Raw genomic sequence first — 24,745 nt, forward strand, 5'->3', positions numbered from 1 at the left:
ACAGCTTCCATCATCCCTAGCCAGGCACCGTGCTGGCATGGCTGATGGGAGAAGCAGCCCAACACCATCTAAAGAACCACAGGTATTCCCTTCTCGTTCTTTTGAGGTTGCTTCAGCCTGTGATTTCCACATGGACATGGGGGCTTCTGTTTACGTGATGATTAAGTAATTAAAAGTCTACTTTGTGAAACTGGATTAACTCTTGGTCCCTCCAGGAAATACTCAAATTAGCTTGCTTTTTACTTCTGGGTTCTGTTAACTGCCTTTCCTGGATCAGACTTGACATGCCTTGCTGCTGGGTTTGCAGGGCAATGAAATTGATAATCAGGTGTCAGTGTCCCTCTGAGCCTGTCTAGTTTCCCTCAGCTTGTAAGGCAGATAGAAATTTAATGAAATGTTTGAGTGTCTGTAAGGAATGTTGATGTGCAATGTGGGGAAAATGATTTATTAGGAGACAAACACCTTGACTAAGTCTCAGAGGGAAAAAAGAGGAATGTGTGAGCTACGGTAAATGGGACTGCACTTGGCCCTATTGATTGGTCTGAAGTTAAGTACAGTGGTACCTCGGGTTAAGTACTTAATTCGTTTTGGAGGTCCATTCTTAACCTGAAACTGTTCTTAACCTGAAGCACCACTTTAGCTAATGGGGCCTCCTGCTGCCACTGCGCCACCGGAGCACGATTTCTGTTCTTATCCTGAAGCAAAGTTCTTAACCTGAAGCACTATTTCTGGGTTGGCGGAGTGTGTAACCTGAAGCGTATGTAACCTGAAGCGTATGTAACCCGAGGTACCACTGTAATGCCTTTGCCTATTGAAATCCATGGTCCCATCTTTCAGCTGCTGCTGTGTTGCTTTTTACAGGAAATTACCCGAGCGAACAAGGGATGGGCACTTGACAGCGTAGTTCTGTGCAATGAGGTCACCAAGTGGATGAAGGATGACATCACAGCTCCTCCCTCTGAGGGCGTCTATGTCTATGGCCTCTATCTAGAAGGAGCTGGATGGGACAAAAGGAACATGAAACTAATAGAATCAAAGCCCAAGGTCCTCTTCGAACTGATGCCCGTGATAAGGATATATGCAGAAAACAACAGTAAGTATTAAATCGATACTGGTACATCAGAATATGGAAACCTTTAAATTTGTAGCAGTGTCTGCCCATTATCTCATGGCTGACAGATTTCATGGCAGCTGTCAATCAAATGATAGTGAGTTATGATGTCTTCCTCCAAGGACAAGTTTAGATGCTTCCTCTCCTGAATGCAGGCAGCTGAAAAGCCTTATCTGAGGTCCTGACTTACTAAGAAGTAACCCTTACTACATATAGTATTGCCAAATGGCGTGTCAACTCTTTGCACCAGTGTATCCCTGGCATCAGTAGTGCTACTGATGCTTTATGGCCTCGCTCACAAAGGAACTAGGACACTGCTAAGAAGGGTAAGAGAATGGATTAATAATGCAACATCTTGCTCACGTTCAAGACCTGACCTGGATCTGTATACAATGAGCCAAGATCAGAACTGCAGTCAGAAGGGCTTACTAGGATCAAGTAGAAGAACCCTCTTCAGGGTTCTGTGAGCACCCCTAATTTGTTCTGCGTTCAGAGCTAGTTATTCCTTCAAAATCGCCTTCCTTCCCGTGAACATAGGTCCGCTACAATTAGAAAGCACATGCACTAAAAATAAAAATGGTAAGTCCCCCCTGGAAACAGGGAAAAGTGTGTGTGTGTGTGTGTGTGTGTGTGTGTGTGTGAGTGTGTGTGTAGCACCTCTAGGTGCACATAAATGTATCTATTGAGCTCATAATTACATTTGAAATATCTTCTTCAGGGGCACTTGCAAGCACAAGCAACTGGAGTCGTTGGCCTTCATTTTTTTTGCAAAAGATTCTGCAAAACCCACATCTTTAGTTCCAGATGGATTAATTATCATAATTGCCACCATCTGGTTCTGTGTTTATAATTAGTAATGCAGAAAAGGAACCCCTCTCCATTAATGAGCACAGAACCCGTGCATATAGCCAGGCCTCCCGCTGGGTCTTCTATTTCACTCATACGCTAAGGTCACTTGGTTATTTGTTTCATCCTGCCAAGAGGTAAGGATGACTTCACCACATGTTAGGAACAAAATGCAGGGTAACTGGTCATCTTGGTTTGTACAGCAGGGGAAAAGGTCGTTCTTAAACCATTGTTTCAGTACCTTGGCCATGAATTCAAAAGGAGAGTCTGCTGTAGAGGAGGAAACGAGTCATACTCATTGAAACGGTAGTCTTGCATGCCACTATCCTATCTGTGTATCTATCTGTCTATGGATCTATCTATGCAAATTGTGTGGATTAGAGAACAATAGTGTTGTAGTCTCGTTGCCGAGCAACAGTGTGCAGAGCTCAGTGGAATGGGAGCACAGCCCACCAGAAGGGTCTCTGAGTTGGCAGAGTCAGCATACAAAGTCAGGCCCAGTCCTAGGGTCAGGTGAACAGCAATCCACGTGGTCAGATGGTCCAGGGATCAGGGAATCTGATTGCCAAGGATCAAGATGAGCAGGAAGCAGCAAGTTAGGACCGGGAACTACAAGTGTTTCCATCATCTGACTGATGCTGGAAGCTCTGCTTATGAAGGCTGAAGCCAGCTGGTTCTCATCAGCACCTTCTCTGTGTACTCGAAGGCTGATCAGCTGAAGGTGGAGCCACTCTGCCCTCTTACCCCTTCAGGATGTCGTTCAGCAGGTGAAACTGACTCATGGCCCATGACACTCTGTTGTTGTGGAATATACTATTGTGCACTGGTTGTGGATGCAACCCTGCTTAGCCCTTCTGAAGTCTATGGACCTAAGCATTTACAAGGGACACGGGTGGCACTGTGGGTTAAACCACAGTACCTAGGACTTGCCGATCAGAAGGTCAGTGGTTCGAATCCACGCAACGAGGTGAGCTCCCATTGTTTGGTCCCTGCTCCTGCCACCTAGCAGTTCGAAAGCACGTCAAAGTGCAAGTAGATAAATAGGTACCGCTCCGTCGGGAAGGTAAACGGCATTTCCGTGCGCTGCTCTGGTTCGCCAGAAGCGGCTTAGTCATGCTGGCCACATGACCCGGAAGCTGTACGCCGGCTCCCTCAGCCAGTAAAGCAAGATGAGGGCCGCAACCCCAGAGTCGGTCACGACTGGACCTAATGGTCAGGGGTCCCTTTACCTTTACCTTTAAGCATTTACAACTGGGAATAAGACTGGACTATATGTTAGTGTGCCCTACTTTGTTTTTCCTGGAAACCCTAGATCTTTCAACCAGAGCCAGGTGCTAAAGGCAAATAGTTAGAATAAAAGAACAGGGTGTTTTTGACCTTACCAGCCTTTCTAAAAAAATATTCTACTCCAGGACTTCCCCAAGTTTTCTTTGCTTCAGCACCCTTGTTTCAGGGGATACAGCCACCTTCTTTGTTGCTGCCATTTCTAAACAACTGAGAATCAGAAAGTCTTGTCAGTCTCCCAGAGATCTGCCTGCAGATCCTGATCTATGTTCTGCCCACCTGCCCTGGTGTATTTATTTGTAAGTATATTTTCCCTGAATCCTGCATGTCCATTTTCAGGATTAAGACCAAGCACAGATGGCAGAAGAAGTTTGCTTGGTGTGAGCAGAAGAACAAAAAGACCCTTGGTCTCAGTAGGCCAACAGAAGTGCCTCATGCTCCCTTCTCCTTTTGCCAACTTCAGGGGTGGGCTTGGTTGCCAAGACACTCTGGGCTGGAAGGAAAGGGGCCAAGTGATGCTTGGTCCAAGAAGGCTGATGCTCCTTTCCCCCTCTGCCAGATGCTGGGTGGCTTTCCTGGCAACCGCTTGAAGTGTATTGGCCAATAAACAGGAAGTAGCTAATAAGCATGGATTTATGCATTGACTTTTGGGAGACCAGACCGCTTTATAAGCCATAATGGCACCCAGGGATAGGAAGTGAAGAGTAAAAAAACCTGTTAATGTGCTAAAAGAAAATCCAAAATATCAGAAAAGAGATGGGAACCATTATGCATTCTTTCATAAAGGTAAAGGTAAAGGTACCCCTGCCCATACAGGCCAGTCTTGACAGACTCTAGGGTTGTGCGCCCATCTCACTTAAGAGGCCAAGGGCCAGCGCTGTCCAGAGACACTTCCGGGTCACATGGCCAGCGTGACAAAGCTGCATCTGGCGAGCCAGCGCAGCACACGGAAACGCCGTTTACCTTCCCGCCAGTAAGCGGTCCCTATTTATCTACTTGCACCCGGAGGTGCTTTCGAACTGCTAGGTTGGCAGGCGCTGGGACCGAACAGCAGGAGCGCACCCCGCCGACCTTTCGATCGGCAAGCCCTAGGCGCTGAGGCTTTTACCCCCAGCACCACCCGTGTCCCGTGCATTCTTTCATAGTTTAATTTAAATAATACTTATTATTATTATTATTATTATTATTATTATTATTATTATTATTATTATTTTTAAAGAAGAAGGAATGTCAATCTGCTTAAAATCAACTTTTCACTCTTGCAAGAATATAGACTGGGGAGGCTACAAGTTGTAACCAGGTCGGCTGGAGCTAGTCTTGACAGCTAAATGTACGGAATTTGGATCTGCTTCAGCAAGCAAGTCAAAAGATTGAAAGAGCAACTTTAGAAGTGAAGAGAAGGACCTCTGGGGTTCATGTAGGAAGGAAGCAGCTGTCAAAATGGATTGTGGGTTGGAGAGATGGACACCCAAAGCCCAGGCTGCTTGGCATTGTAGAATTCAGCCTGTGCTGCTTGCCTGAAAACAGTCAGTTTGGTTTGAGAAATAAAACCAAGCATGAAAGAAATATAAAAGCTGTGAAGGGCACAGTCTTGTGGACTATTTTCCTACTTTTTCTTTTTAGCGCAGTCAGTTCTGTGGCTAAGGCTGTTTGCTTAACGGAGATTATTAGAGGTAAGCAAGCCTCTCAGGTATGAGTTGCAGCTATGTGAGGGGCTTGAATATTGCAAGACTCTTGCGGGGTCCCTCTCAGAAGCAGGAAATGGGGTTTGCCCCCACCACAATCAAGTTTCCAAGTGTGGCATTTTATATTTTCCTCATAAGAGTGAACAGCAGTCATTTGGGGGGCGGGGAGTTAATATGTGTACCTGGCAACATTGCTGACATATTGATAAATCTGCCCATGTCAGGATAAGATTGAGCCCCTGGATCTTATAAATTCTGGTTGCTTCCAGACTCTTCCTATTTTTGAGTGGGGGTCAATTCGATCCCGGTAAATTTTGGTCGTGCAGTTGTAGTTGCTTGCACGATGATCCTTCTTCTCCCCAAAACTGGATTTTTTGCAGTAAGGAAGGTCAAGAGGAAATGCACTGGGATGCAGTGACATCTAATCTCCCCACAAACAAATCAGAACAAATGCTCATTAAATAGTCAGCATTGTCTAATCCCCTTGCAAACAAATCAGTATGGATGTGCAGTAAAGAGGCCATCTGGAAGCAAAGCAAACCTTTCCCTAAAGAGTCTGATCACTGACTTTGTTTCTAACTTCCTTAGTGCTGAAAACTGCAGCCAGACACCAACAACCTGATCCAATGTAGAATTGAACGTGGGTGGCGCTGTGGTGTAAACCACTGAGCCTTGGGCTTGCCGATCAGAAGGTTGGCCGTTCGAATCCCAGCGACGGGGTGAACTCTCATTGTTCGGTCCCAGCTCCTGCCAACCTAGCAGTTTGAAAGCATTGCAAAGTGCAAGTAGATAAATAGGTACCGCTCTGGCAGGATGGTAAACGGTGTTTCCATGCGCTGCTCTGGTTTCGCCAGAAGCAGCTTAGTCATGCTGGCCACATGACCCGGAAGCTGTACGCCGGCTCCCTCAGCCAATAAAGCGAGATGAGCGCCGCAACCCCAGAGTTGTTTGTGACTGGACTTAACTGTCAGGGGTCCTTTACCTTGACCTTTTAAGCCCACTGAAATGAGATAACTGCATCAGATGAGTCTGAATGTTACCTATTGGTTATAGGAAGGCTGTTCAGGATTGCGGAGAGGGGCATTTAACTACAGTTTGGAGTTCTGCAATAGACTTAAATTTAACTATTTGCTAGAAATTCCTTGGTTTGCAGTTTTAAAAGCAGTACTTTTAGAATAGTTTTGCTGCTGCGTGTTTCTGGAGAGGAATTTCATGCCATATTGGAAGAGATCTGCCTTGAAACTGCAACACTTTCATTTTACACTTCTGTCTGTAACGTGCCTAGACACCATTTGCTTACAGTAGCTAGATAAAAGAAGGTGCCCATTGCAGCTTCTCAAAAGCAGTGTTGATGCCAACTCCCTTCAGACACTGTACATGAGGTGAGCTGTGAGAATAAGCATGCTGGCTCTGACCTTCAATTTGTGGAGGGCTTTAAATATAGGGATGGTGATGTGCTACAGAAGGGGTCTAGGGACATGAGTGGCACTGTGGTCTAAACCACTGAGCCTCTTGGGCTTGCCAATCGGAAGGTCAGCGGTTCAAATCCCTGTGATAGGGTGAGCTCCCGTTGCTCTGTCCCAGCTCCTGCCAACCTAGCAGTTCGAAAGCACACCAGCGCAAGTAGATAAATAGGTATCGCTATGGCGGGAAGGTAAATGGTGTTTCCGTGTACTCTGGTTTCCATCACGGTGTTGCATTGCACCAAAAGCAGTTTAGTCATTCTGGCCACAAGACCCAGAAAGCTGTATGTGGACAAATGTTGGCCGATAAAGCGAGATGAGCGCCACAATCCCAGAGTCGGCCACAACTGGACCTAATGGTCAGGGGTCCCTTTACCTTTATAGAAGGGGTGGAGTTTGCAAAATTCCCTCTGCTCCCCCTTGTATGACTGTAATCCCCTTCCTGTAAGGGGAAAGAACAAGGAATTGATGTTAAATCTTGACACACCCAAGCCCAACGTTCTTGTTGCTGCATTTCCGGGGCAATTTTTTCTTTAAAGTGGAAGTTCCAGATAGGACACCGATTTTAATTTCATACGGGTTTTTTCCCTATAAGGTGTTTGCTCTGTTCATAGCCCTATGACAATGAAGTGTTTTCTTCCTTCATCTCCCTAGCCTCGAGAGATCCACGCTTGTACTCCTGCCCAATCTACAAAAAACCAGTTCGGACAGATCTGAATTATATCGCCGCAGTGGACCTCCGGACTACCCAACCTCCTGAGCATTGGATATTGCGTGGAGTTGCCCTTCTGTGTGATGTCAAGTAATGTTAAGAGAACACTTGCATGTTCTTAAAGTGTTGCCCCCCACCCACCCAAGGCTTTTAGAACAGCCTTTTTTCTTCACAATCTTCATTTGAACAGCCACATCACAAGGAAATAGCTAGGTGACTGGTCGCAGGGTTGCTTGTTGCTTTTAAAATATCAATTATATCAAGAGTATTGCTCTATTCTTCTACTTTGACTTTCTTTCAAAGGTTAACAGGCTTTATCAAATTTCCCAGAACTAGAAAGCTCGCTGAATACATGCCCTCATTCATCTCTGAGGGAGTTTTTGCGTGTGTCACTGAAGTGTGCTTGTAAACATCAAGTTAAGTGACTAAGTATATACGCAGAGCAAGCTATCTGTCACTGTGACCCTCTAGTGTGATAAATAAATGGCAATTTCTATAGAGGGGGAAAAAATGGAGTGCCACTTTCCACATAAAATGTACCCCCCATACGCACAGCAGTTTAAACCGAACTGTTGGCATTGTCAAGGCTGGTTTGCGATGTTTCTTCAACTAAGCCAGGTTTGGGAGTTCTTTCTGGAACACTTGAAATTCAATGGGCTGCAATTCAGATAGAGCTGCAGCTCTGTTGAAATCAATCAGGAGTTAAGTTATGCAGAAACAGCCTCTGGATTATACCCAATCTCCCTGACATAATTATAGGGAATGGAGTCCTTAAGCAAAGTTCTGGATTGTTGTACCAGAATTACTGAAGGCCCCAAAATGGGGAAGGGGGACGCTACCACCATCTCTTTCTGTGTCATTTTATTTTCGTATCTTCACTCTTTATCATTCCTATCCTGTTCCCCTTTTCAAACCTTTCTCACTACTAGTGTAGTTAACATTTCATGTTTGGAGTCAGCTGAAGAGAAATGTAAATCATGCCAAGCAATTTGACTCTGTCACACTTCATGTCAAATCCTATTTTTCAGTTGTAAGCTACTGGGTGAGAGTGTCTAGAATTTGTTTCAAAGAGGCCTGGCTCAGTCTCAGTGAAAGAAAAGTCCAAATCCCAAATGTGTTTTGATTATATTTTAAAACGCCCATGTATGTAAGCAGCCTGTGGGTAGCAAGAAACTCATTAAAATTAATGTGCAGTGTTTTTGTTCATAGGCATCAAAATCCGAAACTTTTTTTATATGCTTCTTGTCTGTGGTTTTCCTATCTCGTTGCAGAATCAAATATTTGATAACCCCGAACTTTTTTTAAAAAAATCCAAGTGGCCAACCCTCAATTTTTCAGTGGTTCAGTATATGAGTTGCATGCATTACTTTCTAGGTTCAGCCCCCAACACTTCCAGTTAGAAATAGCCTTGGACTCCCTTCAGAGATTGGGGACTCTCCTTCCTTGGAGGTTTTTAAGCAGAGGTTGGCTGGCCATCTGGATGCTTTAGCTGAGATTCTTGCATTGCAGGTGATTGGACTAGATGACCATTGGGATCCCTTCCAGCCCTGTGATTCTGTGACTACAAAATGCCTCTGCCTTAAACCTTGGAGGGTTTAAGACCAGTCAATAGATAATATTGGTCAGACAGACCAGTGGTCTGACTTCATATATAAGACACCTTACATATGCAGAGTAAAGCTCTGAAATGCATGGATATTGTTCAAATGTCCAGGAGCTAAACTGAGATAAGGCACGACTGATACATGACATTTCACTGCCCTCCAGACTTCATTCTCCCATAGCAACTATTCAGTGATCTTCTTAATCCAAATACCTATATAAAAAACCCTAATCTTCCCTCTCTTGCTTTAGCTGTTCCCCTATATGCAAATTCTTCCATGATTTGAACTTTTGAAACGGAATAAATATTGCAAAACACTTTGTGGAAATGTGCCTAATTGATTCAGAGTGAGTTGCTGTGTTGTCTTGGCATAGAGCTTAACCTTCCTGAGGGTGAAGGGTGAAGAATTATTGGTTCTTTTGTATTGATTAGTGATCTTTAAAGACATTGACAATGGAGAGCAGCATAAGTTAGTCACACTTTGTACACGGATTCACTTGACACAGGACTCTGCTGGCAAAAGAAATTCTGAATGAGGACTGAAATTGAGGCAGGTATAGCATAGTGCATTCATCATTGTAAGGGGTGCTGCAGTGGTTAGCGGATATTTTCGCATCCAGAAAATATTTGCAGGTAGTAGGATGAAAGTGACTTGCATATATCACCGGAGAACATTAAGAGCTAGAGCGACCAAACAGAAGAAACACTGCTTTTTATATGAACACAAATACACAATCACAAATTTGTAGGAATCTAACATTTCCATTTATGATTATGTGCAAAAGAGAAGTCTTTATTTTTACAAAAAATGAATGCTGAAATCTGTTTTCGAACCACTGATTGTAATTGGCGTGTTGATAAGTGATTGACATTGCAGAATGCCATTTGTGCGCTTGTGGAAAGCATTTAAATACAAAGTCAAATTTATTTATATTGGAACACATTTGAAGAAGATTGCGAACAGATTTTTGTTTATTCCAGCAGTATGGGATGTTGCAGATTGCACTGGCAAATCTGCTATGATGGTACCAGACGAGAGCAAGTCCTTTTTAGAAAGTTTCTATTGCCTCTTCGTTATTTAGGTAGGCAGATAAGGAATTGGCAGCTCCTGTTCTAGAGAACCAGACAGATGTTCTTGGTCTGCATCAGGCCTGGAGAGCTTGTGACTCACTAAGCTGAACACAACTAGCCAACTATGCAGGGTGGCCCACTAAGGTCTTGGGGGGAAAGCCTGTTTGTGCCTGAGACTGCAAGAAATTGGAGGTATTAAGAACCTAGCAGACCACAGCACATGTCTGGTGTGTTGATCTGGACTTGGTGGGTCACCTGCTGGGCAAACCTGACATGCATGGAGCTCTTGGCTGCTTTCAAATTTGTTTTGCCCTCCTGCTTTCTCCCGCTCAGCTCCAAATACAGAGTTTGGAATAGAAAAATCAAAGTGAAGGCTGTGCTTGAGCCTGTCCACATGTGGTCTTTGAGCACATTTCTTGCCTTTACTGCATTTTTTTGAGCAGCACAAGGAAATCATGGAGCCCCATTCTGCACTATGCTATTTTCAAAAGCAATATATAGCTCTGATCTTTACCTTCCCTTCACCTGCGAATCACCACAAACATACGTCTAAAGTTCAGGTAGGAAATTCATTCGCCATTGAATTCTGACTGCAAATGACCTATTTTACTCAATAACTGGAAAAAACAACCCCTTAATTGTGAGTTTATCTTGCATTGTATGTGAGTGAGAATGTAATTGCTAAATATAATTGTGAGACTGAGTCCACTTTTCTTTTCAGCAAATTTGCTTTACTGTTCTCTTTAGTGCTCTTCCCTTTTTCCTTTCTGTCACCTCTTAATCTCTATTTTCACATCCTTTGCCCCATCTCAACATGAAACTTGATTTTTACTCATCTTATTTTGCCATCTTTTCCTCATTCCATGGTTCATTGTATTCTGTAGTTATCCCCCCTCCCCTTCAGGAGTTTGAAAATAGCCAAGAACAAAGTGTTAAAAAGCCAGGGTTTTGCTAACTTCTTAACCAATTAAACTCTTGGTAATTCCTGCCAACCTAGCAGTTCGAAAGCATGTCAAAGTGCATGTAGATAAATAGGTACCGCTTCGGCGGGAAGGTAAACAGCGTTTCCGTGCGCTGCTCTGGTTTGCCAGAAGCTGCTTAGTCATGCTGGCCACATGACCCGGAAGCTGTACGCCAGCTCCCTCGGCCAATAAAGCGAGATGAGCGACGCAACCCCAGAGTCGGTCACGACTGGACCTAATGGTCAGGGGTCCCTTTACCTTCTTAAGTCATTGCTGGTGATACAGAATTGATCAGTTGCGTCTGTTTGTATGCCATCTTTTCATAGCAAGAGGTGCCCAAAAGCAGCTTACAACAAGCGTTCCAAATGTCAAAATACAGAGCATGGGGGTGGGAGAAGTCAGTTAACAAAACATATCAATAAATTCAAAAAGGACAAAAGTCAGCACAGAATATATCCAATACTACAGAAGATATAAACTAGACTTAAATACAAAGCAAAAGAAAAAAGAAAAAAGTTGATCATAAAATTTGAGGTGCCAGTGCTGCTGCATCCCAGGGAACAATCATAGGCAACACGCGGCTAATAATGTTCTAAAAGAAACATTTGTAGCATGTATTATTTCACAATTCTTAAACAGAAAATATCCCAGGGAACATCAGCAGCCTAGCTTAATTAAGAGGGGAGCGGACTTCTCACCAGGCTAGATGACATACACCTGGAAAAGCCTTCCTTTCATTTTATCCCTGGGTAGTTTACAATTTGCACAACCAATCAAGATCATGGTGACCATTACGATATAAAACTCTTTAAAACATCAAATAAAAATTCCTCACAAAGTTATGGTAATACAGGAGATATCTATGCACTCATTAGCAACTATCCATGTTACACCCACACCTTCCAAAGGCCTGAGCAAAGAGGGATGACATAAAGAACAGCACACCACAGGGCACATGGAGGTGATTCATTTTTTTAATTGGCCTGGCTAAGTTCAACCGTCCTATGCAATTGTTTAAGTACTTTGCTAAGTTTAACTCACTTCTTTCAGGATCAAACAGCCTCCAATATAGCCATGATTTTGAAAGCTCCAAGGAGAAATATCCAATTTTAATGCAGTAATATAAGATAGCATTACGGATGATTGTGTATAGTACCAAGGGTTTATAGGAATAATTTATGCAGGTCTGTAATGGTCTGTAATATTAATTACAATAGGATATAACAGGTTCTTGATACCTTAACGCAAATACTTTTTCCAGAAACTCAAAATCACCTGGAGAGTTTAATACCGCCTTATCCTATCTGCTGTATCAATACAAGGTGGCTTTTGAGGTGCTAAATGTCTATAAACAATACGTTGAGATGATCCTACCTCAGAGACCTACTTTAGGCTTGCGGTGTTTCCCTTTCCCTCAATTCACTTTCACTGGGATTGCAAAGACTCCAGTGCCATTTTAATGAAACTCTTAAAACACAAACAACACCGGCCCTCATTGGCTAGGCAGGATGAAATTCCATTGTTTTAGTAGAATACATGGAGTATGAAATGGTACGTGTTAGGGCAGAAAGTTTTGCATATTGCTTAAACCCATTTTTGGGCCAGATATTACAAAAGTATGGAGGGTTAAAATGCTGGAAATAGGAGCTTTTGAATTAAAACAGGTGTTTGAATTAAAACAGGTAGGGGTGTGTGTGTGTGTGTGTGTGTGTGTGAGTGAAAGTATTCAGAGTGAAATGAAAAACATTTTCATGGCAAAAGATGTTAGCTGGATGTTGTTGGATGCTGTCCATACAAGAAGCAGCAGATTTGAACAGCAGCTGTAGGAACTACATCGCAAACATTCTGCCTTTGTTGTGGGTGGTTTACCTCTCCCCACACTCCAAGAAATGAAGTACAGTGGTACCTCGGGTTACATACGCTTCAGGTTACAGACTCTACTAACCCAGAAATATTACCTCGGGTTAAGATTTTGCTTCAGATTTTGCTTCTCTCTCTCTTTCTTTAAAGCAAAAGCTAAAAAGGAAAACTTCGCCCACTGCTAGTTTCTGCAGGATTATAAGCTTAAAATAATGCTATAATGCAAAAATATAAAATGTAAATATTGAGGGAAACGTATTAATCAGTGTCTGGTCCCCCAAGACCTCCTGCCAATAATGTAAAGCTTCTGTTGACTTTTGTGTTTGTGTGTGAATTAAATAACTATTCCTATGTCCAAAAACAGGGAGATGAGTGTAATGAGTGTCCTTCACTACCTCGACAGCCGGCAAAGGAAGGGGCAGAGGAGGGAAAGGGACGAGAGGCTTCTCAGCATTTCTTCCAGTTTTTAACTCTTTGCCGTGTTGGTCCTTGGGATTCCGTGGCATTAGCCGCAGAATCATGGTAAGCAGTCAATGATGTTGGGGAGGGATTGCATCGTCGATGATACGTTTCTCTTGTTAGAATAGATAGTGCGAAGCCCTTCCATGTCTCTAATGCTGTGCGACATGACACTTAGTTCTTTGCTTTGAAATTGCCATCTTTTGTTGATTCGCTTTTTATGGACAATCCAGAAGAAGTTGTTGCCAAATTATTGCACTCCAAATTTTTCTGTGTTGTCCCCTCACATTTTTTCCAGACCTCAATGAGTAGTGCAACAAAACAAAAAACAAAACAAAACAAAACAAAACTGCAGTGCTGATCTGCCCAATGTGAATAGGCTAGGTCAGGGATCAGCAAACTTTTTCAGCAGGGGCCGGTCCACTGTCCCTCAGACCTTGTGGTGGGCCGGACTATATTTTGGGGGAAAAAAGATGAACCAATTCCTATGCCCCATAAATAACCCAGAGATGCATTTTAAATAAAAGGGCACATTCTACTCATGTAAAAACACGCGGATTCCTGGACCGTCTGTGGGCCGGATTTAGAAGGCGATTGGGCCAGATCCGGCCCCCGGGCCTTAGTTTGCCTACCCATGGGATAGGTGCTACTGTTGGGGGTTTTTTTTTGGATAGTTGTGTCTTCAGTTGAAAGTTTATTTCTTTCAAGTTCAGCCTGTTCTTCTGTTTCTTCTTTAGTATATCTAGAAGATGAGGGATGGATTGCTCCCCCTGGCAATGGGTTGGTAGATAAAATTACTGTTTTTCTCCCATTATTTCTCCTTCACCTTAAAAACAGTGAATAATAATAATTTTATTTGTACACGCCCGCTCCCCCCCAATCTGACTGGGTTGCCCCAGCCACTCTGGTGCTTATTTTGCTATAAGAAGAGTAAACTAATGGATACAAATGAGTACATGATGTCCCTTCCCTGTGTGAGCAGAACCTGACAAAGGGAAATACATCACTGAACAGGAAGAGATTAGAGAACAAGAATTTATAAGGAAGCCTTTAATTAACATTGGAAAGGGTCCCTTGCTGGAGTTTTTTGAGAGTAAAAAATATAGAAGAATCTTGGCCGTTTTAGATAATGTGCTAAATACTGTGTAGAACCTCTGGGGTGTATTTAAATGAATAATTGCACTAGCAGAAATAAGTGCAACAGATTCTTCTAAAGCAAAGGAACCCCACCCCCCATTTCCCATGCCCCACCGCACCCTCCTAAACAGTGGCATAGCGTGGGGGGTGCAGGGGCGGCTGGCCGCACCGGGCGCAACATCGGGGGGGGGGGCGCTCGCACTCGCAGCTCTCTGCCCCTACCTGGCTCACTCACTCTCTCTCACTGCAGTGCTGGCTGTGCGAATCCAATCCGAGCCGCCGGGTCGCCACCCACTGTGGGGGGGGGGGGGGTGCCAGGCGTGCGGTGCGGTGCGGAGAGCGAGGGACTATCTGGGGGAGGGACAGTGCAGCGGGGGGGGGGCGCAAATTACTTGCCTTGCCCCGGATGCTGACAACCCACGCTACGCCACTGCTCCTAAAATCAGCTCTGGAAGGTCAGAAGAACCCCAAATCAGTGCTTGAGGAGAGGAAGAAGAAGGATTGTTCTGCTGGGCAAATGTATGATCTCCTTCATACAACCACCTATTTTTAATTCCACCTCCAGCTCACTGAAGAAATGTAAATAACCCTGCAATGCTAAAGGACGGTGTTGTGGAAGCAACAATCCTTTCCTTGCTGTTCAAAATCTGAAATAATTAAGATTCATCAGGAAAATTGGACCGCAAGGAGACAGATGCAGGGCTTCCTTGGAAAACAGAAGTCCAACCCCTTAAAAAAATTTTTTTTGAATAAATTTTTATTACATTTTCCACCATAATAACACAAACCACAAAGCAAAATGATATACAAAAACAGAAAAGAAAAAAGAGAAGAAAAACAAAAAACAAAAAAGAAAGGGGTACAAGGGTACAATAAACAAATAGACAATAATAGCAAACTTAATTCTTCACAAATCCAACTTTTTAAACATCTTAATTGACTTCCTCAAATCCCTCCCTTCTGCGTTTCCTTGTAATTTAAAAGTAACAGCTTTCCAATATCATTATTAAACTAAAACAATTTCCAATTATAGTCATCTTATTCACTTTTCTTGACATTCCGAATCCCATTTATTTAATTATAATTTAATTTGTCCTAGGCCTATTTGTTTCTTTCAAGTAATTTCTAATTTTTTATATTACAATATTTATTCAAATTGTTGCCTCTTCCCCTGGTAATAATCTAGATTCACAAAATATGTGGTGCACCCTAATCTTCCTTTGGAGTTTTCCTACCCCCACCAATGAAGTTGCGGAAGGGGTCAGGGCACTCAGAGCATGAGTGTCAGAGGAGAGCAGCTAATTCGTTTTGTATCATTGAACATCGTGAAAGCTGTTGAGAACAGATTCATAACCTTGCCTACCCTATCCTGGATGATGTTTTTGGCCACGATTGTAGAGAATAACACTGGGATGTAACAGAACCCCAGGAACAGGGTTCTAAGCATTGCATTTCTGTCCTATGTCAGTGTTGTCTTGAATAACAACAGGTTTCTACCACTGCCACCACCCTGATTTGGAAATGAACAGTATTAAGTGCAGCTCTGGTAGATTCTGAATTATGGGACAGGCCTTGTTTTGAAGGTAGGTCCACCTGATGTGGTGGGTTAGACAGCAGCTTAAAGCACCAGTGTTGGAACATGGATTAGGATTGACCCTTTAGATCTTGGAGCACCATCCTAGCTTGTTCTTAGTTTTTCCTCTGCCACTAACTTCCATGCAGCTACCTTCCCTGCTCAGCCTTGGGTGAGTCATGGAACTGTGGTAGGCAATGGGTAGTGTGGGTCAGAGAATGGGATCTTTGTATTTCATGGGCCTTCAGCTGCCCAAATATCTTGACTCAGAGCCTCAACTTGGGCAGCTATTGTGTCTTCTCCCCCCTCTAATATTGTGGATCCATCTCAGAACAGCCTCCTCCCTTTCATTGATTACCTCCCCGATACAAGTTGTCACAATGAGCTCAGATAGTTGTCGTGGAAGTTTCCTTTCTCGTTGGCCCAGGCTGCAAATCTCCCGACTTGTTAGCATAATAACAGAAGTATTTCAAGTAGAAATAATGCACAAATGATTAGGTAATGAGGAGACGGTGATGGCGGAAATCACTGCTTAGAAATTGTTAAATGGTAATACATTCCCCCCAAACCCAGATCAGACAGGCCAAGAAGAATTTAATTTTCTGCCCACTTAAATGTACAGAGAAATGTCTTCTTTTCGGAGTGCTATTTCATTGGCCATCTAATTGACTAGTAAATAGAAACTTTAGCTTTCCTTTTCCTACACAGCTTGCAATTTCTTCCCTGATTTCTGCATAAGTGTGCTTTGTGAGGCTTCCTTGATGTGATTCTGAACCCCGTAGTGTGTGGCATGCATACGGTAGCCAGCTATGATGCGTTACGAATACTTGGAAGAAGAAGAACATCAGCTTCAAGGCCTGTTAACTAATTCATGCATTGTTTCATCTTGTTTTAAAATCTCTCTGTGTAGGAATTGCTAAAACTACTGTAAATTCCTTTCCAGATTGTGAACAATATATGCATTACATTATCGCAATAAGTCCCAAGCTCTGTGCTAGGGCATACATGCAAGAGAACTTCTAGTGTGCCAGAAGAAATAAAAGACTCCTGTGATCCCCAAGTGCCCAGAAGAGACTGACGCCCACATCTCTGCATGATTTACTGGGATTGCCTCTTTCCAATCAGCCTCAACTCAGGGTGATTGGATCATTTAATCCCTCCCCATTATGAGACATAGTAGAGTTACCTGCTTTCAGAAGAAGCATTCCTAGAACAGTGACTCGTGCAGTTCTAAGGGCGCTTCCAGACAATCTGTTTCTTGTGCATTCATCCTCATTGGTTTTGCAGGAGCCAGAGTGGTGTAGTGTGGGAGCCAGTGTGGTGTAGTGGTTAAGAGCGGTGGACTCGTAACTTGGTGAACTGGGTTCGCGTCTCCGCTCCTCCACAGGCAGCTGCTGGGTGACCTTGGGCCAGTCACACTTATCTGAAGTCTCTCAGCCTCACTCACCTCACAGAGCGTTTGTTGTGGGGGAGGAAGGGAAAGGAGAAGGTTAGCCACTTTGAGACTCCTTAAAGGGAGTGAAAGGCGGGATATCAAATCCAAACTCTTCTTCTTCTTGCAGGGAGATTAGATGACATTGGCTATTCACAGAATCATAGGCTTGGAGGGACCATGAGGGTCATTTGGTCCAAACATCTGCCATTCAGGAATCTTTGGCCCAATGCGGGGCTCAAACCCCAAATCCTGAGATTAAATGCCTTGTGCTCTACCGACTGAGCAATGAGCATTCATTCTGATTTGCTTGTGGGGAGGTTAGAAAACATTTGCATCAGCAACACTGCATCATTTTCCCTACTACAAAAAGCCGGATCTTTGGGGGGGGCAGCGGGTTTGCTGCGCAAGACCTCCTAATCAATTACAATGGTGCAAGCTGAATTTGCAGGCATGTGATTGAATCCCACCCCTAAACAGTGACTGTCTGGAAGCGCCCTAAGTTCTCACAGAATAGCTCTTGCTGTTTTTCTACATTCCCGCTAATATGCACTCAACCACCTGAGTTGGAAGCAAAGTATAAGAACATAAGAGAATCAGACCACAGCAGGGACTGGATCAAGCCAAAGGCTCATCTAGTCCAGCAATCAGTTTTCACAGTGGCTAACCCGATGCCTATGGGAAGCCCAATAGGATAAGGCGACCAGACGTCTCCGTTTCCTGGGGACAGTCCCCGGATTTACAAATCAGTCCCCATACAAAATCCATTGAAGTTGAAAAGTGTCCCCGCATTCATTGAAAACAATATGGTAACCTTACAATAGGAGGACCTGAGTGCAACAGTACTCTGCTTACTTATGATTCCCAGTGACTTGTATTTAGTGGCATTCAGCCTCCAACGATGGAGGGAGAACATAGCCATTATGGTTCGTATCTTGGAGGTAAGACAACTAGGTTTAAAGGGGTGATGCCTTTCACATCTCCAGAAATGTGTGTGTCCCCCATTACATAGGTATAAAACACTCAGAATTTAGGACTGTAAATGCCATAGAGCACTACAGGTGAGGCCTGGGGCCAGAGAAGTGAATTATGACTTTTATTCTCTCTGAAGTTCCGAAACGTGCTCCTGTCCCTAGTCAGCACAATTGTGCTCTAATTCCAGGTTTGGTTGGAGTTATGAACAGGAGCAGGCCTCCTAGGGAGTGGGAATACACTGCAAAGTTCGAATCCCTGCGACAGGGTGAGCTCCCTTTGCTCGGTCCCTGCTCCTGCCCACCTAGCAGTTCAGAAGCATGTCAAAGTGCAAGTAGAGAAATAGGTACCGTTCCGGCGGGAAGGTAAACGGCGTTTCCGTGCGTTGCTCTGATTCGCCAGAAGTGGCTTAGTCATGCTGGCCACATGACCTGGAAGCTGTATGCCGGCTCCCTTGACTAATAAAGCGAGATGAGCACCACAACCCCCGAGTCTGTCACGACTGGACCTAATGGTCAGGGGTCCCTTTACCTTTATGACCAGGAGCAGGCCTCCTAGGGAGTGGGTATACACTGCAAAGTTTTGTTGTACATCACACTATATGTTTAATGCACATTCAAAGCACACATTCTTTCCCTCAGAGAATTCTGGGTGCTGTAGTTTACCCCTCACAGATTTACAATTCCCAGCAGCCCTGAACAAACTAAAGTGCCCATAACACTTTGAGGGGGGAAATGTATTTCGAAGGTGCTTTATAGTGTGCACGCAGCCTTATTCTCTCTAAAAGTGAACCCTTTTGGATACAAGAGTGAAGTTGTTTCTCCCGTTTTTAGCCAGGAAAAAGGTGTGCTTCGGGTATTTATGTGTTTCAGCAACATTGCTTATTAAGAAGAGTTGCATAGGTAGACATTTGTGTTTTTTTTGAATATGGAGTTATGGGGGAAATGGTTTAAGAATGTGATGCTTGCCTTGCAGGATCAAATCAACTGCATTGCCTCTGAATATGGAAGTTGATAGACTTCTCCTCTTGGCATTTTTCTAACCCTTTAAAAAAGTCAGGCTAATGACCATTATCACATCTGATGGTATTGAATTTCAAAGGTGAACTGCACTGTCACCCAGAAGGACGGTCTGGGTGCTCCAAATGGAAATGGTAGGCCTTTGGTTTTAGAATGAGGCTTGCGTGTGTCAATTGTTGTGTGCTAGGATATTCTTTCCCCTCAGATGGTGATCATGTTGAGAAGACTGCGTGAATTTTACCTCTGGTGGATAGAAGTGGCACCTTCTAATGGAGATCACCAGAATCCATTCCTAACCCACCTAAGCTTGAATTCTCAAGAAAGATTGCTTTTCAAATTGGGCAAACAATATTGGTCTACTTTGAATGATTGTATCTCGGGTAAGAAATCTGACTCATGAGTGTGCATTTTGCCCATGTGTGTAGCTCTCAGACTAGAAAGCCCCCAATTTTCCCATGCTTAGGAACTTTGGAACAAAGCAAGATTTCAAATGACTGTTTCCTACTCCTTGTTAATTAGAGACTTCTTGTTTAATTGCCATTCATGTCAAGGGAGGAGAAAGGCCTTATGCGTGTGGCTAAAATACTTGTTTATATCTTGGCTTTTAATGAGCGACGATTGTCCAAAGCAGGCCACAGTGTTCTATTGTAGGGGAACATAACTTTTGAATTTTTATGGGGCTTGAGTATAAAGGTGTGGGGCCAAAGAACTGGTAGACCTTGAAGCTGTGGGGAGCTGCCAATTCAAAAGTTCGATGTTTGCTATGTGTACACATTGCTGACTGTGAGCTGTCAAATTGTTCCATGAAAATGGTGGATTGTGTGTTGCCTTGCTTGGAAGGCAATAATTTGGATGGAAGGGGTGGGCTATGGATATTTGAGCAAATGCTGAAATATAAAGTTGCTTCCACCCTGCATTGTTTTTTAGTTTTAAAACTGAACCATTTCCTGAGGTTCTTTCAACACTGGATCTCATTTGTGTGTCAGTTCCAATGCACAGTGCCAGTTCCCACAATTTTCCTCAGCATGATGCTCAATAAGCATAATAAGAACGTGTAGTGTATTGCCACTTAGAGCAAACATTTGAAGCAGAGGCTCATACCTTTGACTTGTCAGCCAAGCCATTATTTCTGCTGTGAACTCTCGCAGATTCCTAATATTACCAAATGAGCCCTATATATCCTTGTCTGGCAAGAGATGTCAAGAAGGGTGAATATGATTTCTTGAGATGTTATCATTATTTTAAGGCAAAAAGCTTCCAAGAAGGTGATAGCAGAGCAACAGTGAGAACCTATTCTCTTCAGGGTGGAGGAAAAAGTCAAACACGAGAGTGAAGCCTGACTGACGGGACTTCTGGGGCAATAAAAATTGTGAAGCTTTTGTTTGTGCATGTATCTACATTATTACCATGTCGAGCACTGCCACCTTGAAAAGAAAATATGTCGGGTGCCGGGAGATGCAATGCCGCTTTCAGCAAATATTTATTTCGGGAGTAATGGGTTAGTAGTCTTAAAAAGAAGAATCAGTGGCAGGGCTGGATCGTAGTTTTTATAATTATAACTGAAAGGCTTTCATCAGTAATGTCTGCCATAAACTACCTTCATGACAAAGGTCCTGTAAACATCCCTCTTGCCTAGGTGGTCCTCCTATCCATGCCAAATAAAGACATGTCATAATAACATTTGTCTCTGCCTTGCTTTTCATTTGCAGCTGCTGTCTATTCTATAATACAATGACTACAATAACATTAACAATTGATTTGGGGTAGGATCATGGACAGGTGTTGGGTCAGGGTGGTGATGGAGAGAGCTAACAGCCCTAGGAACTAACAAAATGCCTTATCCCTTCACAAATCTCAGCATTGCTCTGGTTTCTAAGAATTCCCAAGCACCACTGGAAACTTTCCTTTACTTGGATCATATAATGTTTTTCAAAGTGTGTGCTAATCTATTATGGAACGCTGGTCTTCACAGCCTTGGAATTCATTCTGCGCTGTTACGTTTTTGTGATGTACCACACTGGGACTGTTGTATATTATGTGGCTGGATTTTGTTGGGAGAGGAAAAAAAGGCCTCTGTGGCTTTCTTCAGCTGCCGCCAGTGTGTCTTTGTCATTTAACCAGGTAGGTATAGCTTCTTCACATCTGATCCACAAGACAATGGCTGGGTCTTCAATCAAATGCAACCTGACAAAACTGAATGGGTTTGTCTGGGGGCCTCTATTTATAACAGGATAAAGGTTCCCTTTCACCACCACCCAAGCCTGTACATTTTAGGAAACTTTGTAACGTTTTGTGATTTTTTTCAAAGCTAACAGTTACAGTACCGGACCGGGCATCTCTATAGCGCTTTCAGGCTGCTTCACCTCATGGTGAAAATATAATTCATTCTAGACTGCGGAAGTAGTTCGAAACACTTTCATGGCATTCTGAAGCATTTGCTTTCTGGGTGGAAAGTGTGCCGAAAGCACGTTCGCCACCTTCAGTGCATGCCTTTCTTTCAACTTCCACAATCCTTTTAACAGCTCTGTGCAGTGGTCATTATCTCCCTATTGCCAAATCGGGTGGGACTAGGCTGAAAGAAAAGTGCCTTGCCAAAGGCTATCTATTGAATTAATTGATGATGTGAGACTTGAATTTGAGAGTTTGGGAAGGGTACCATAGAACGTACATGAGGCAGGCAGGCGTTGCCAATCCCAGACAGGGGTGTCAATAGAATCTGGGCCTGGTGGTGTTGTTGTTTAGTCGTTTAATTGTGCCCGACTCTTCGTGACCCCATGGACCAGAGCACGCCGGGCACTTCTGTCTTCCACTGCCTCCCGCAGTTTGGTCAAACTCATGCTGGTAGCTTCGAGAACACTGTCCAACCATCTCGTCCTCTGTCATCCCCTTCTCCTTGTGCCCTCAATCATTCCCAACATCAGGGTCTTTTCCAGGGAGTCTTCTCTTCTCATGAGGTGGCCAAAATATTGGAGCCTCAGCTTCAGGATCTGTCCTTCCAGTGAGCACTCAGGGCTGATTTCCTTAAGAATGGATAGGTTTGATCTTCTTGCAGTCCATGGGACTCTCAAGAGTCTCCTCCAGCACCATAAAGTAACTCGAAGTTCCACCCAAGATATCTGAGGCTGAAGGATGATGTTCCCATCTGTCTGATTTTCAGGAACCTGAACTGCTTGAACACAGCAATTTTGCCCCATTTGCAGATCCAGTTAAAAATAACCCAGTGCAGGTTTTGCAGTTCAAAACTGCCAACTTTTGGGTCACGTCTCACCTTTGCAAGGGTGTGGGTGCAACTAAAACTTTAACATGTACTCTATAAATAGCTGGCCTGTTCAATTTGTGGCCCTTTAAGGTTTCCCGTTTCAAAAATAGGCTGTTGTAAGTAATAATAACAATAATTATTATGAGGGGTGACCACTTGGTGGCAGCAAAATCTAGAAATGCCGTAGCATGTCGTCTGAGAGTAATACTACTTTATTTCAGAGAAGATGTAGAAATCTTTCTGCAGTGTATTTACTTCTGCATGGTTTAACCTGAGGAAAATAGGGCGGTGCTAGGAGGCCCGTTGTACTGGCAGTTGCTGTCATTTCCTACCTCATCTTCATTCATACCATAAAAGTTTACGAAAACACTGCAAGCTTGGGTGCATTTTTCAGTATTTGTACATGCTTAAAGAGAAAGTGAGAAGCATACCTGTTTCCTATTTCCTCTTTCGAAAAACCCCCTTCCTTTAAGCTATCACGACTGGGTTACAATTCATTTAGCAATTTCTTCAACCCCACAGTTATATTAAGCTTTCTGAAAGCGGAGTGAGAATTGGAGAAGTTTTCGGCAAGTCCTCATGCCACCATTTATTACCTTGTGGAGCGGAGAGGCATTTCTTGACAAGGGCTGGGAAAATCAATAGGACTTTAATGTGGGGGGTAAACCTTGTTGCATTGCCAGCTGTTCTCCTGTGAGATGAGATGTCATTGGACTTTCATGTAGAAACCTCTTAACACAGACCATGCTCTTAAACAGTAGAACAGCAAGTGCTTCAGTGCTGTGACAGCAGTGGTTATCCAAGTGTCAGCAAGGTAGGCCAAAGGCCAGTGGACCACTCTTGTCCTCAACTTTAAGAGAAAGACAAAGGTGAGATCAAGATCACATGGTCACCAGGCAGCATGCTTTAACTATCCCTGTGAGAGGAGAGACTGTTAGGTATAACTGGTTTAATCAACACTGACATGAAAATGTATGTGTATTAATGAAGGTTTAAAATGGAAAATTGCTGAATGTGCGTTGCCAACATTGGGTTTCCCCTCCTTTTAAAGTTTTCATTTATACTTTTCAGGTTTATACATTTCATTAGTTTTACAATCATTTTAATATTTCAAAGTTTGACTTCCTTCCCACTCTTTCTGCAGTTCCTTAAATTTATTTTTTTATATTTTCCGCATATCCCAATTGATTTAATTTCCTCATTTAATTATCTACTTTAAATATATACTCTTAGGAAACTGCAGGTTATTACAATAATCCTGCCGTTGTTTTTATCTGTTTGCAATTTATCTGTAAATATTCAATAAACAATTTTCATTCTTTTATAAAATGTTTGTTATCTTAATGTCTTATTCTTCCGGTAAGTTTTGCTATTTCTGCATATTCCATAAGTTTTTGTACCCATTTTTCCTTTGCTGACACTTACTCTTCTTTCCATTTTTGGGCGAGTTCAATTCTTGCTGCTGTAGTAGCACACATAAATAAATTTCTATACAATTTAGGTGGTTCTGTCCCTATAATTCCCAAAAGAAAAGCTTCTGATTTTTTTTTACCAAAGTTATTTTGAAAATCCTTTTCAATTCATCATATATAATTGGGAACAGTGGGGTTTTTTCAATGTTGCTTTCAAAAGGCCTCTGAGCTTCTTAATATCTTAATTAGTAACTGCTGATTGTTTTCTACTCTGTGTTGAGAGTAAAAGAATTCTGGGAGATGATATAATATGAACTGAAAAAAAAGTTTCAAATAACTTTTTTTTTATTTAAAAAAAGCTTTTCTTTCAGGAGTTCTAGGTGCCGAAATTCCAATGAATCAGAAGACTATGCTCCTTGGTGTGTGGAGTGCCACAGGGTGCAATCCTCTCCCCAATGCTTTTTAACATCTTTATGCACCCCCTTGCCCAGATTATCCGGAGCTTTGGGCTGGGCTGTCACCAATATGCTGATGACACTCAGCTCTATCTGCTGATGGATGGCCACACCGACTCGGCCCCGAACACACTGACCAGATGCTTGGAAGCTGTGGCTGGATGGTTTCGTGGGAGCCGATTGAAACGAAATCCTTCGAAGACAGAGGTCCTATGGCTGGGTCGGGATGACATGGGGATGAGGGACCAACTCCCTTCTCTTGCAGGGGCCCAATTAATGCCATTGCCTTCCATTAAGAGTTTGGGTGTAATCCTTGACGCCTCCCTTTCCATGGAGGCGCAGGTTACAGCAACAGCCAAGGTGACATTTTTCCACCTTCGCCGCATCAAGCAGTTGGTCCCTTACCTTTCCCGCCCCAACCTGGCCACAG

The 24,745-nt window shown here is 43.3% G+C and overlaps 1 protein-coding gene and 1 long non-coding RNA gene across 2 annotated transcripts in view; both read left to right on the forward strand.

Moving 5' to 3' along the window:
- DNAH5 (dynein axonemal heavy chain 5) overlaps positions 1–9,021 on the forward strand; it is a 159,857-nt gene extending 150,836 nt beyond the window's left edge. The window contains exons 78-79 of the mRNA XM_083449239.1: positions 862–1,093; positions 7,044–9,021. Of these exons, the coding sequence (XP_083305365.1) occupies positions 862–1,093; positions 7,044–7,195 (384 nt within the window). The 3' untranslated portion in view covers positions 7,196–9,021. The remainder of the gene's footprint in view (positions 1–861; positions 1,094–7,043) is intronic.
- Positions 9,022–12,410: 3,389 nt separating this feature from the next.
- Positions 12,411–12,958, forward strand: LOC310681748. Its single transcript, XR_014513579.1, has 2 exons — positions 12,411–12,636; positions 12,719–12,958. It is a non-coding gene; the product is annotated as an uncharacterized lncRNA (long non-coding RNA).
- Positions 12,959–24,745: the final 11,787 nt, after the last annotated feature.

Source organism: Podarcis tiliguerta, assembly GCF_965153285.1.
Source record: "Podarcis tiliguerta genome assembly, chromosome: 7".
Lineage (NCBI taxonomy): Eukaryota > Metazoa > Chordata > Lepidosauria > Squamata > Lacertidae > Podarcis > Podarcis tiliguerta.